At 39.2% G+C, this 13,707-nt stretch overlaps 1 protein-coding gene across 1 annotated transcript in view; it reads right to left on the reverse strand.

Annotated features, from left to right (window-relative positions):
* Positions 1–13,707, reverse strand: part of PDE8B (phosphodiesterase 8B) — a 76,307-nt gene that overhangs the window by 20,792 nt on the left and 41,808 nt on the right. Inside the window, exons 6-10 of the mRNA XM_074166927.1 lie at positions 9,821–9,909; positions 5,865–5,943; positions 5,194–5,334; positions 3,373–3,461; positions 2,633–2,693 (exon numbers count right to left, since the gene is read on the reverse strand). Coding sequence (XP_074023028.1) covers positions 2,633–2,693; positions 3,373–3,461; positions 5,194–5,334; positions 5,865–5,943; positions 9,821–9,909 — 459 coding nt within the window. The remainder of the gene's footprint in view (positions 1–2,632; positions 2,694–3,372; positions 3,462–5,193; positions 5,335–5,864; positions 5,944–9,820; positions 9,910–13,707) is intronic.

Here is a 13,707-nt window from a genome sequence, read left to right on the forward strand (position 1 = left end):
GAACTGCTGGACAAGCTCAAGACCAAAAGGGAGGCCTATAGAGGGTGGAAGCAGGGACGGGTAGAATGGGCAGAATATAAAGAAACTGTCCGAGTGGCCAGGAACCAGATCAGGCAAGCGAAAGCCCAGGCAGAACTAAATCTAGCCAGGGACATAAAAAACAATAAGAAAAACTGCTACAGATATGTCAGGGACAAAGGCAAGACTAGGGAAGTTGTGGGCCCTCTCCGGAAGGAAATGGGAGACCTGGCCTCCCAGGATATGGTTAAGGCTGAGCTACTGAACAACTTTTTTGCCTCAGTCTTCACCAGCAAGGGCTCTAACCACACTGCCCAAGTCACGGAAGGCAAAAACAAGGGCTCTGCGAATGAAGAACTGTAGGAGAAGATCAGATTCGAGACCTATTAAGGAACGTGAAGGTGCATAAGTCCATGGGACCTGATGAAATCCATCCACGGGTCCTGAGGGAGCTGGCGGATGAAGTTGCTAAGCCGCTTTCCATCATATTTGAGAAATCGTGGCAATCTGGTGAAGTTCCCCCTGACTGGAAAAAGGGGAACATAGCCCCAATATTCAAAAAAGGAAAAAAGGAAGACCCAGGGAACTATAGGCCAGTCAGCCTCACCTCTGTGCCTGGCAAGATCATGGAGCAGATCCTCCTGGAATCTCTGCTAAGGCACATGGAAAATAAAGAGGTGATTGGAGACAGCCTACATGGTTTCACCAAGGGCAAATCGTGCCTGACAAATTTGGTGGCCTTTTACAATAGTGCCACAGGCTTGGTGGACAAGGGCAGAGCAACAGATGTCATCTATCTGGACTTATGCAAAGTGTTTGACACCGTCCTGCATGACATCCTGGTCTCAAAATTGGAAAGACATGGGTTCGATGGATGGACCACTCGGTGGATAAGGAACAGGCTGAATGGCCGCACTCAAAGGGTTGTGGCCAATGGTTCAATGTCCACTTGGCGGCCAGGGATGAGTGGAGTTCCTCAGGGGTCAGTACTGGGACCAGTGCTGTTCAACATCTTTGTTGGAGACATGGACAGTGGGATAGAGTGCACCCTCAGCAAGTCTGCCGACAACACCAAGCTCAGTGGCACGGTCGACATGCTGGAGGGAAGGGATGCCATCCAGAGGGACCTAGACTGGCTTGAGAGATGGGCTCATGCAAATTGCATGAAGTTCAACCAGGCCAAGTGCAGGGTCCTGCACCTGGGACGTGGCAATCCCAGGCACAAATTCAGGTTGGGCAGAGAATGGCTGGAGAGCAGCCCTGAGGAGAAGGACTTGGGGGTGTTGGTGGATGAGAAGCTCAACATGAGCCAGCAGTGCGCACTGGCAGACCAGAAAGCCAACCGGATTCTGGGCTGCATCAAGAGAAGTGTGGCCAGCAGGTCGCGAGAGGTGATTCTACCCCTCTGCACTCATGAGACCCTACCAGGAATACTGTGTCCAGCTTTGGAGTCCTCAACACAGGAAGGACATGGACCTGTTGGAACGGGTCCAGCGGAGGGCCACGAAGATGATCAGAGGGATGGAACACCTCCCCTATGAAGACAGGCTGAGAGAGCTGGGGTTGTTCAGCCTGGAGAAGAGAAGGCTCCGGGGAGACCTCATAGCAGCCTTCCAATATCTGAAGGGAGCCTAGAGGAGAGCCGGAGAGGGACTCTTTGTCAGGAGATGTAGTGACAGGACAAGGGGTAATGGTTTTAAATTGGAAGAGGGGAGATTTAGATTGGATATTAGGAGGAAATTCTTTACTGTGAGGGTGGTGAAGCACTGGAACAGGTTGCCCAGGGAAGCTGTGGATGCCCCATCCCTGGAAGTGTTCAAGGCCAGGCTGGATGGGGCTTTGAGCAACCTGCTCTAGTGGAGGTGTCCCTGCCCATGGCAGGGGGGTTGGAACTCAATGATCTTTAAGGTCCCTTCCAACTCTAACCATTCTATGATTCTTCATAGGCCATGTACTAGAGTATTTTTGAGGCAAAGCATGCGATGCCATCATTTACTTCAGACAATTTCAGAGGGAGAGAACCAGGAGCAGATGACAATAAAGAGCTCCCCATGCCACTAGCTTTGCTACAGGACCTGCTCGGGTGGATATATGCCTATACTGCAAAGACTGCGGTCAACTGCTGCTTTGATTTACTTGGGTTACAGCTGGGATTACGTTGCTCCACAACACATATTCTGATGGGCATGCAATGTCTCAGGTCCTGCATGAAGGCTACACTTTATTCAAGAGCCACAGATTGGCAAACCTTGTGATAGCTGAGCATAGGTCATTGTTAGACATATAAGTACACCAAATCAGACTGGCAAGAGCAGCTCTAGAAAAAAGCCCCTCAACTCCCTTTGGACTATGGTCTATGTTGCTCCACAGTGTCATGGACTCAACTGTCACTTCCACACTCCAGAGAATTAAAGCCTTTCTTTCTTTACTCAGCAGTCCTACAAAAGGAGAATAGCCCATGCAAAAGCTGAAGTTTTCTTGCTTGCTCCAACTACCGATTAGAATCTCGTTGGCAACACAAGTCACGTTGTCTTGGAAAAACATCAGTTTCTAAACTAAAAAATATCAGTTTACTAAAAGCGATGAAAATTATGACATGAAAGAAATACAATACCTGTTTGTTGTTTTCATTGGAACAATGCAGCCTTTTGAGGGACACAAAGTGTCTTATTTTCCTAGCAACAGAAATAATCACTTGTTACCATATCAAATGATAAAGAGAGAAGTGAAGTGATACACTGCTCTTTTCTAAAGCAGAGGTCTCCACACCCCCATAAAACGAGATACCAAACCCAACACCAAACAGACAACTGGACAACAAGCATTCCTTCAGCGTTACAGCTGTGTTTTTCTCCCAAGAACACCTGATCCTATTACTCCTGCAGGAATTCACCTGTACATCTGGGAGCAGACCTGGGCAACGTGCCCATTCTACACTGCAAGGGTGCACACACAATACTGGGTACACACAGGCATGCACACCAAGGAGGTTGCCCAGCTGCTCATCCTTCCAGCTGACTGGCTAATAGTTTGGCTACTGTAGAATAACTTAATAAAGAAATGCATGGTAACATGAACCTAAACATCAGCTTGCAGGTATCTAGCAGTAACACTATTAATTTTTATGACTTTCTAGTTCTTTTAGCCAGCATGCGCTCACACCAAAATGGACAAACGTCAGCAAAGAACATGACTTGTAATTTTGCTTATTCTTTCCATGTTGCTTGAAGTTAGCAGTTATATTATCACCCTGCTACTAAATATATGGAAGTTCATGTCAAACTCAGAGATGGTGAAAGCGGAGAGAAGGCCCTAAAAACCAGAAAGCAATTATGTTCTGGACATGTTAGTTACCCTCCTTGACCGATCACAGGTGTTATCTTCACATGCTGCTGGATAGTATCTCCTGATTTTCTTCTTGCATAGTAGACTCCTTGCCATTCCTAAGCAAACACACACAACAGAGACAGCATCTAAGAATACATAGCTTGCAGTCAAATATTAATTTATTATTAAATAGTCTTTATGTAGTAAATAATTACGTATTATTTCATGGTTGTATTTTTTTAAAATAGTGTAAAATTTTTTAATAGAGAGCAGCAGCTTCAGCAGGTATTTGCTAACATAAAGACAGTGTAAATATGTTTCTTTCTTGAGAGAGTATACGATTTTTACAAAGAACTTTATGAATCATCTACTTTGAGGGTTTACAAACGTTCTTGCCAGGTACCACCATAAGCATTGGTGGTTGCAAAACATCCAGAGAATATTTCCCTTGGGAGCAGCAGAACCAAACTCTGTGCTGAGCATCATTGACCTTTGAAGTTGTCAGTCATGAAACGATACGTATGCTAAATTTCAGAAGTCCTTGATCTGAGGGTGTCCTTCAACTAACCTCAGGCAACCAATAACCTATTCTCACTCCATGACTGTTTTCCCATGACCATGGATATCCAAGGCACTCTAGATCAGCAAAAGGAAGACACAATTTATTCATGGCATCTTTTATCTTGTTCTCCCATGCAAATGCCCATTTCTCTTACTGGCCACTAATTTTTCTTCCATCCCCACTGCTACAGGACAGCATCAAGAGGACTGCAGGCTAACCAAGAGCCATATATGCACCGTCCTTAAGGGGTACACTGATACAGAGATAAAAGATATCCTCCAGGATGGGTTGGAGAAGAAAGGAAGATAAAGCAGAGGGCTTCCTCTCCTTACCACCTCAAAGAAGAGAGATTTTAAGGAGGGAACTACTTGGCAGCAGAGTAGGATGAAGTTGCACAATGGGTGGAAGATACTTTCTCGGTCACAGACAAAGATGGACAGATGCAGAAGACACATGGCCTTTGAGCAGGCACTGCTAGCAGCCGTGCAGCCTATACAAATGAGGAGCAAAGCAAAAGTGGCCTGCAGGTACTGCTAATGAATCAAGGTGAACCTGCAGACAACTCCAGACGGTGATCCCCAAAGCTCAGATCATTGCTGGAAGTAACTCAAAGGCTCCAGAACTCCTCAAAGTTCATGAAGCAGAGGGTGAGACAGAGAAAGGGGAGAGGTACTTCTGCAACCCATGGGAGATGGGATAAGATAGTGTTACATGTATTAGGGGAACATATGGCCAGGAACATATAGCACTTTTGTGGCCTGACACCATCACAGGAGGAGCTCACAGTGCACTGAAGATATTCTAACCATAGTTAGAAAAAAAAACCCCACCGAGTGCTCATATATTTTGGTCACAACTGATTTATGCCACATGGTGCTTAAAACACGCAGTCAATGAAGGCTCTGCGGTTGTCACAGAACAGTTAAACCTTTTGGTTGGATGATGCAGACACCTGAGAGACTGACTCAGGGACAAATAGTTATGTTCCAACTCACAAAAGCTCCATGGCCTCTAAGCAAAATAAAAACACAGAAAAGGTTCTTATATTGACCTTAAGCCAACAGATTGGTAGAGGAGTTCAGTCAGATCCTAAAAGCAAAGCTAAAGAAACCTGTCACTTGTCTGATGCATGAGCTGTTGTGGTCCTAAGACGTCTGAGGAGAAGAATTGTGGTCTTATACGTGCACTAATGAAAACCACATCCTGTGTTCTTAAACCTAGAGCATTAAAAATAAAGCAGAATAGAAATCTAAAGCAATTTCTTATGAGTTATTTTATTTGCTTACCTTTCCTTTTTTAATAAATGTGTTGATAGTATCTAAAAGATCTGCACAGTTTTTATCACTTTTTGGTAGCTCAGTAAGTTCCTTGCCAATAAGCTCTCCCTTGTGATACCCCATCATCCTTTCAAAGGCTGGATTAACATACTGCCAAAACAAAAGTACTTTAGGATAATATGTAAAAGAACATGCTTAAAGGATAATTACTCACATATCACTATCAAACTGTTACAAGTTACACATCTAAAGCCGTAACCACAGATACCTACAATTCAGTGTTTTTCATATAAAAATACCATGTAATGGTGAAATATTTTATTTAAGTAAGAAGCTGAACATAGAAAGCAATATGTAAGCTGTTATCAGAAGTCACAGAAGGAGACCAAACTCTTTGCTGTACAGGTTATCTAGTTGTGCTACAGGTTCCATGCTGGTTTTACCATAAGCAGCATTACTTTACTTAAAATTTTCATCTAAATTAAGTTACTGAAAGATAAGTCCTAAAAATTCAACAGGCACCGACGTGCAGCATCCAGAAACAAGGCAGTTCATTGCACAGGGCATTCTAATAGGCAATAACACTAAAATGCTGAAATAGAACAGAAACTACTGAGGAAGGATCTCTTTGGGGTTCCTCTCTCCAAGTTCTACAAAATAGTAAAGTTTTTTCTCCTTACCTGAATGACATGATCTTCACTGGTTATTTCTATAGCCTCCTGACAATGGTCTAATGCTGTAAACACTGCACTACAAGCCCTGAAATTAGCGAAGGATTCACATTAGTTTTACTGTTGGAACATTTTGCTCACTATAAATACATTATTATATTGTACTTATCAGCAGATGAATCACAAGGTAGCATGTAGTTTTCCCTAAACCATGTTACTATCTCCATTATTTTTTTTTTCAGGAAATTCAGCTTCAGACATCCCTGTTTTTTACGTGTTTTTACTGCAGATCACATTGTAAAATTGCTCATGCATATTGCAGCATCTTAATAGTATATTTCTTTCTCCAAACATGCTCTAGACAACAGGAACTACCAATTGGCAGTAAAAATAACAAATGGCTGTTACACCAGAATAGAAAGTTTTGCGGTCATTAAAGATAGGGAACACAAAAATCTCCACAGTAGATATACGCAAAGTTTTCAATACAGCAAATAGATTGGCACTATAAAAGAAGTCGTAATACAACATAATAAAAGAAACCAATTTAAGCCATCTCAAAGTCCTAGTCAGAAAAATATAATTTTTCTTGCTTCCAAGTAATAATTCAGTGACTTGATTTCCATATATCCTGATCTTTACTAAGGGCCAAAATGATCTTTGTTTGCCATTTTTTTCAGGACTATCCTTGAATTAATGCAGGAAAACAAAAGCCTTACCTTCTTGCTACAAAATTTAAATTGCTTAAATTATAATTTATACAGGATGGAATTAACAGTAATATAGGCTCCTAATACCAGAAAGAAAAAAATATTTTATATATATATTTATATTTACAGAGAGAGTGCATACTGAAAGAAACAACCAAGGCATATTTGCTTTAATAGATACTAGTGCTTCATCTTAGATTTGGACTGAACACAAACTAATTATCTTCTAAGTACCTCTAATTGTAGGGAGCATAAATGCACCATACATAAACATTCTTGTATACAGTTGTTACCTAAAAAGAACACCTTGCACCCAGATTACATAGTGGGGTTTGAGTTAATACCAATGACTAGAGAATTAAGAAATACAGGACATTGCTGGTTCTGCTCATCATGGAGGTAACTCAAAACCGAGGAGGTTACACAAAGAAATATACACAGAGACATAGACACGCAGCCACGTAGATGAAGATTCGTCGGAAAAACTGCTGTATATGGACAACAGCAGTATTTTAGCTCGTACTATAAAAGGACCTCCGAGTGCAATTTTAAAAGTGATTTTCTAGCAGTCCAAGCTGGCTTCAAAGTGTGATTTTGAGCTGTGTGAAACAACTCATTTATCTCAGTGACAGACACCTGTCTGGTACACCAACTACTAACAAATGTAATTACGTAAACTTTCTGCAAGAAAACACACAGCTACATTTGCACTATTCAAGGCTTGGTATTTTCATTTGATCTGGTAACAAAGATAGCAAAATTACAAGTTTAAATGAGCCATATCGTATTTGATTAATACACACCTCCCACAGATGTCCAACCAAGCTTCAAACCAGAAGAAGCTACGTGGAGAAGCAGAGTGCCCCCTTGTAGTGGAAAGACACTTCTGACCACTGACATAACCTTATATACTGCTTTCTTAGGCTGGTCCTACTTTTTCACCATGTTGCTCTTGTATCTGAACACCTGAAATATCGTGGTTTTAATGCCATTGACTAACTTTTGGAAAATATTCTCTCTTCCCTTTCACTTTTACAAAGCTGTAGAGAAAACCTTCTTAGACAGCAAACAGTTCAGAGTTCCAGTGGGACAGACATACAGTGCAACACTTTTTTCCCCCCACTTAACTAAACCACAGGGATGAAAACAAATTATAACCATAATATTATAAAGTATAACCATATTATAAATATAGCATTACCAAACACTAGTTCTGCTTAGTTTTAAATGGCAAATTCATTTAGAGCACCTGCCTAGTCAGGCAGAGTGAGTGGGAAATCCTCTGTTGCAAGACACCAGCTTCTCCAGAAAGCTTATCTTTTAAAAGACTACTTCATGCCCCCAGATGTTGGTAAAACTGTTGCTTATAAGCATTACTTGTTCTTGTTACATGATGAAGAGTATTTAACTATTTAATTGTCCCAGGTCTGCATCTATTAAACTCTTTAAACTACATAGCTATTCTGGGACTGCATCTGGCTGTGGCAGTAGCAAACCCAAAAATAGCGCCGCTTGTTTTTCATACAATTTTGCAATGCTGCCAAAGGTTTCCAAACCAGTCACGTTCAGAGACGATGTGAATATATATACACACACATAAATATATATGTAATGTGTATTATCTGTATAGAAAAGACATGGTAACACAGAATACATTTTATATAATGTTATGATTTACATAAATTAAAAGAAGTAGGCCCACAGTTTATGTAACTACATTCAAGACAGCAGAAGAAAGCAGAATTACAAGTGGGTGGTATACTGCTGTTTCCTTAAATAATATAGATGAAAGAGCTGTCAGTAGGTGAAATGCCACTTGGAACTGACATTGTTTCCTTCCAATTTTAATTAATTTTAAGATTTTTTTTGTGATTTCTATAAATAAACTTGCATAAAAATATGGTAGCCAACATGAATCATGTTCCCTGTGCTGAAGTTTTAATTATCTGCATTCCTCATTCACACTACTCATGTAGAAGTACTCATACTATACTGGCATGTTGTTCTTGAAATGAAGCATAAACTGCAAGCATTGTGCACATAAACGACAGCTTACTTTTTCTATACAAAACTGACATTTCTGATCTATGCTGACTTAATTCAGAAGTCACTAATTTCATGTTGCATTTACAGCTGAACAACAAACCAAGTCAGGATCATCCTAACACCTAATTAATTTCTGAAATTTCACAGCTGATTTATTTTCCTGCTGAGTTTTGGAAAACACCTATTAAAAATCATGTGAGCCCAAATTATTATTATTATTTTTAAATTTTACTGTAATTGTATTCTGCATGCACAAACATATTCATTTGAACACGTAGTCACTTTGGGATCAGTTTGCAAAGAAAATAGTAGAAAAATCTACATCTAAAACTGAGACACAGAAACCTGTAGAGAAGTGATAGTATTTTCTGTAGATGGAACTGGAATTAATTTATCACACCCAGGGAATTACAGCTTCTCTGCATAACATTCAACTTCAAGGGCTTTTTTTTCCATATAGCTGAGTTGTAAACATATACATGCATGTATAGGCACCTATATTAAATACAAAATCAGTCACATTAAAGAAAAAGTGATAAAGGAATGAAAGTAATTTAATTTCTCTCTAAGATAAAAGACCGTGCTCCTCTGTGCCAAGTTTTTACTTTCTTGCCCAAGCAAGAAAGTAAAAACTCAGTGTACGAAGAGCTGGATCAAGATTGTGTTCAACTCAAGCTGTCAGACATGAAATCTCACACACATGAGGTCAAGAATGACTTCATGAAGTTTCACCATCATATAAACTTGCAGCCCATAAACCTTACACACAAGACAACATTTTTAATAGCAATTAAATGAGCCAAAGTCATTGTTCTGCAATATTTCTGCTAAAGGATGTTGCCCTGACTGTGATGCTGGTAGTAATTGCTGCTAGAACATTGCCAAATTCAATATGGGCACCTCAAGACATATGGGACACAAGCAAGCATCAGAATAAAGGACACGTACTGCACTTTACATTAAGAAAAGTTGTCATTTAAACCACCAGTGAATGACACATACACAGACAAAGCTTTCTCAGGGTAACAGTTCCGAAGGCACTTAAATTTGTTCTTTACAAAATAACAGAAGGAAATAAGGGTATAGTATAGTAGTTAACATACAGATTCAAAGCACATATATGTGTAGCTGGGAAGAAGCAGAAAGTAACCTGACACAATTACGTAGACCAAGCGGTTGACGTTTGCAGTTTCTTATACTTCTACATACCGTAATTTGAACTGAGATCGTACTTCCCCATGTTCTATTTGAACCAGCTCATTGTAACAAGCAGTTATGTTGCTATTCTCCATGAATTGCTGGAAGACAAATCAAGAGTACATGAAATAGGTTGGAATGGTTTTAAACTGTTATTTCTGTTCCTGCATCTAAAACTCTAATCCTATAAAGAGAGCTGGCACAAGTCCAGCAAAAGCCATGAAGTTGATTAAGCATCTCTCCTGTGAGGAAAGGCTGAGAGACCTGGGACTGCTCAGCCTGGACAAGAGAAGGCTTAAAGGGGGACCAAAGTATATAAATATCTGAAAAGAGAGTGTAAGAAGACAGAGTCAGCCTTTTTCCAGTGGTCCCCAGTGTTAGAACCAGAGGCAATGGGCACAAACAGAAACACAGCAGGTCCCCTCTGGACATCAGCAAACACTTCTTATACTGTGAGGGTGACTGAGCCCTGGCACAGGTTTCCCAGGACGGTGGCAGAGTCTCCATCCTTGGAGATCTTCTAAGGTTGTGTGGGCATGGTCGTAGGAAACCTGCTTTAGGTGGCCCTGCTTGAGCAGGGAGGTTGGGCAAAATGACTTCCAGAGGTCCCTTCCAATCTCAACCATCCTGTGGTTCTGTAGAGATAAAAAGCTTTAGTTGTATCTTTCGTGTTCTGTAGTCATCTTTTCCCCAGGAATGATTTCCTAGTTCTTAAGACAACATAGCTACTCAAATACAAAGCAAGTATAAAACTATGCTAATACCTCAACTGTGAATTTTCCCAGTCAGTTTTAGCAACCCAGATAGAAACAGATAATCTAAAAAAATGCAAACAGTTTCACACAAACCCAGCATTGTCTTGATGTTTCATTTTGAACATCTATCCTTTGTTCAAAATGGAAATGGGATAGCTTAGAGACATAAACATTCATGCTAAAAAAAGAAAAAAAATTATTTGGCATTTCATTTTTTTTCAAGCCCATATTGCAGCTGAAGCTCAGAAGGTGAAGTAACTTTGGTCCACAAGTAAACTCACTGAGCTATCACTGTAAATTCATAAGTGCGGAAAAGCGTAAAAGTAAGGAGCATGCTGACAACAGTTAACAAACTTTTATGTACTTCAGAAAGGAAATAATGTCCTCTGTCAGGCAAAGGTGGTAAGCTGAAAGGTCTTGTGCTTGGTCTTGTTGAAATCAGACAGTTTATGTTGACACAGAAGTAGTTTCTCTGACTTCAGTTAAAGTTTACTGCTCATTAGAAAATTTCTGCTATGAAGAACTAAATTACTCCTTTAGAAATACATGTACCCACTCTAGTTTTCACAGATGATATCATGTGTTGTCACTAGTTGTCATATCACAGCAGCATGCAGAGTCAAGAGGCAGGTCTCAAACCTCCAAGGAACAAAGAACGACTTTTAAGAAATCTATGCTTCTCTCCTATATGAAAAATTGTATTTTGAGGACCAATGACTTAATCCCAAGCTGCTATAAAAATGTAAAAAAGTAAAATTAAAAATAACTACTGACATGGGTCTGCTTCACTCCTTAATGTTAAGAGCTTATAATATTTCTGTAACTCTCACTTCACACACTAAGTGAATGCATGGGAAACCAAAAAGCACAATGTCAAAGTGGCAGAAGCAAAGGTGCAAATGGTGTCATGTTTTTGTATAATAAATTGGCTGCAAACAAAATTTTCTTCTACACTACCGTAGATTTAGATTTTCGGTTTTAGGGTGCTCTTTCAAATATTCAATAATCAATAATATACAATTTAACAATGATGTCAACCTATTTTACAAACTAAATTTACTAGAATGTACTAAAGCTCTTTATAAACTGAAGTTTAAAGTAGTGCTGTTTAGTGATAAAATCTAACCACTGTTGTTTACTGGCAAAAGCCAACCACTATCTTGGCACAAATCTTTGGTTAGGAACCAAGAATTGTAGCTTATTGAAGTGCTAAACCTGTTCTTAACTGTTGTATAGTCTTTTGCAGATACACAGAATCTCTTTATTTAAGTTTGTAGTACTGATGTCATTCATTCATTGGCTCGTTCAAAGATGAGAAATCAATTGGGACCTGAAAAAAGCAGGAAAAACTTCCTTTTTCTAATCTGTGCATCTAAATGAGGCATGAGAAGATGAAGATCTATTAACTCTCAACTATTGGAAAGCAGACAACAATAGTTCCTTTTTAAAAAGTTTAGTATTTATACAGTACATTTTGATTTAACCGACATATACTCTTAAATTACATTTTATTTCATTATAATTGGACTCCATACTTGTCCTATACAGAGCTTGACACAAGCCACAACTGTCATCAGCTAGTAGAAGTGCATCATTCTTCCTGTTTAACAAGAAGTATTAGGTCTAATATTAAAGATTTATTTTGTTGCAAACCAGAAAGTTTTAATACTAACTGGTCAATGGGCATCAACATTTGCTTAGAAAAAGTGGTAATGTTCAAAATACAAGACAAGATTGTAACTGCAAACATTAAAATCCCCTGGTTTGTTAATTTAAATCATAGTTAAAAGTGAGTCAGGAATTTAAATTTTTCCTTCCTAAGTAGGCCATCATTATTAGATTTATGAGGCTGAGAGGAAAAAGAAAAATCAGCATCATAAATGCACTGTTTTAACAACACCATTAAAACACAAACACAACAGCTGTTAATGATATAAGCAAAAAAAAAAAATTAAAAAAATAAGTTGTAATAAAATAGACTTTCTTGGGAAGGAGGAAGAAAAACCAGAAACAATTCAGCATAAAGAAAAATGCAAATTAACAGAAAAGTCTCTCTCTCTTCTTAAGACCTTTTAGTGATCATAGTGATCAAGATCAGGATAGTGATCAATCATCACTGATTTCATTAGAAGAAATGAGAAGTGATTTCTTTAGGACTAGTTACAATATATATTATAGCTATGCATAAACATGGAAAGATATTACTCTAACATGAAGGTAACAGAACATTTTAAAGCAGAATAATCTGCTATTCACTGCACAAAATACAGTTATTTGCAAGAGTATCCCTCAAAAAAGATGAAGGGAGTTCTTTGGAATCTTTAGATCCAAACCTGATGTAAAAAGTATACAAAACTCTACAAAAAGGTGACAGACAAATTGGCTAGAAGCTCAGACTCTTTACTAATCAAGTTGGAGGGGCATTTAAAAGACAGCCACCACCAGACGGAGCAACTGCATTCAGTGCTTTGTCAAGGGAAGAGGAGGAAGACAATGGGCAAAAATAGGACAAATGCTGATATAATGAACAGTGAAAATGCAAAACAAAGCTACCAGAAAGGTAGAATTAAAAAGAAAAATAGTGAAGAGAATCTTATATTTTGAGCAGATATGATTTTCCAAAAATAAATTTCTTTTGGCTGCTGAGGAAGAGATGCCCCGCAAATACTGTCTCTCTATTTGAAGAAAGGTATTTTTAAATCTTTGTTTGTGTAGAGCAGGTTTTCTGTGTTAATGGATTTAGTCCCTACTGACCCCATCCAAGCAGAAATAATTCCTACGTCCACCCCACTGTGAAAATAGGACCCTTGACATCAAATGTGTTTTAAAGGCTTGAAAATAATTCCAAGAGGGAATTGCTATATTATGCAAGCTCTCTGATAAAATTGGGACAGCTGGAGGGAATGGTTAGAGCAGCTGTCGGGTGCAAAAAGATTTTACTTTCCTAGGCAGACTGTGTACCCCTGAGATGTGTCTCAGAGCTGCACAGTGTCTCCTCTGGCTCTGCTCTGTACTACACCTACAGTTGCAATTTAGCCCATAAAACATATTGCCCTGCATTGTTCTCAAATAAGACACCAGACTTGAGAAGAAATACTTATTTGATTTTTTTTTTTGAGAGCAAGAAGGAGAAAGTTACACTAA

This window comes from Numenius arquata, chromosome Z (genome assembly GCF_964106895.1).
Source record: "Numenius arquata chromosome Z, bNumArq3.hap1.1, whole genome shotgun sequence".
Lineage (NCBI taxonomy): Eukaryota > Metazoa > Chordata > Aves > Charadriiformes > Scolopacidae > Numenius > Numenius arquata.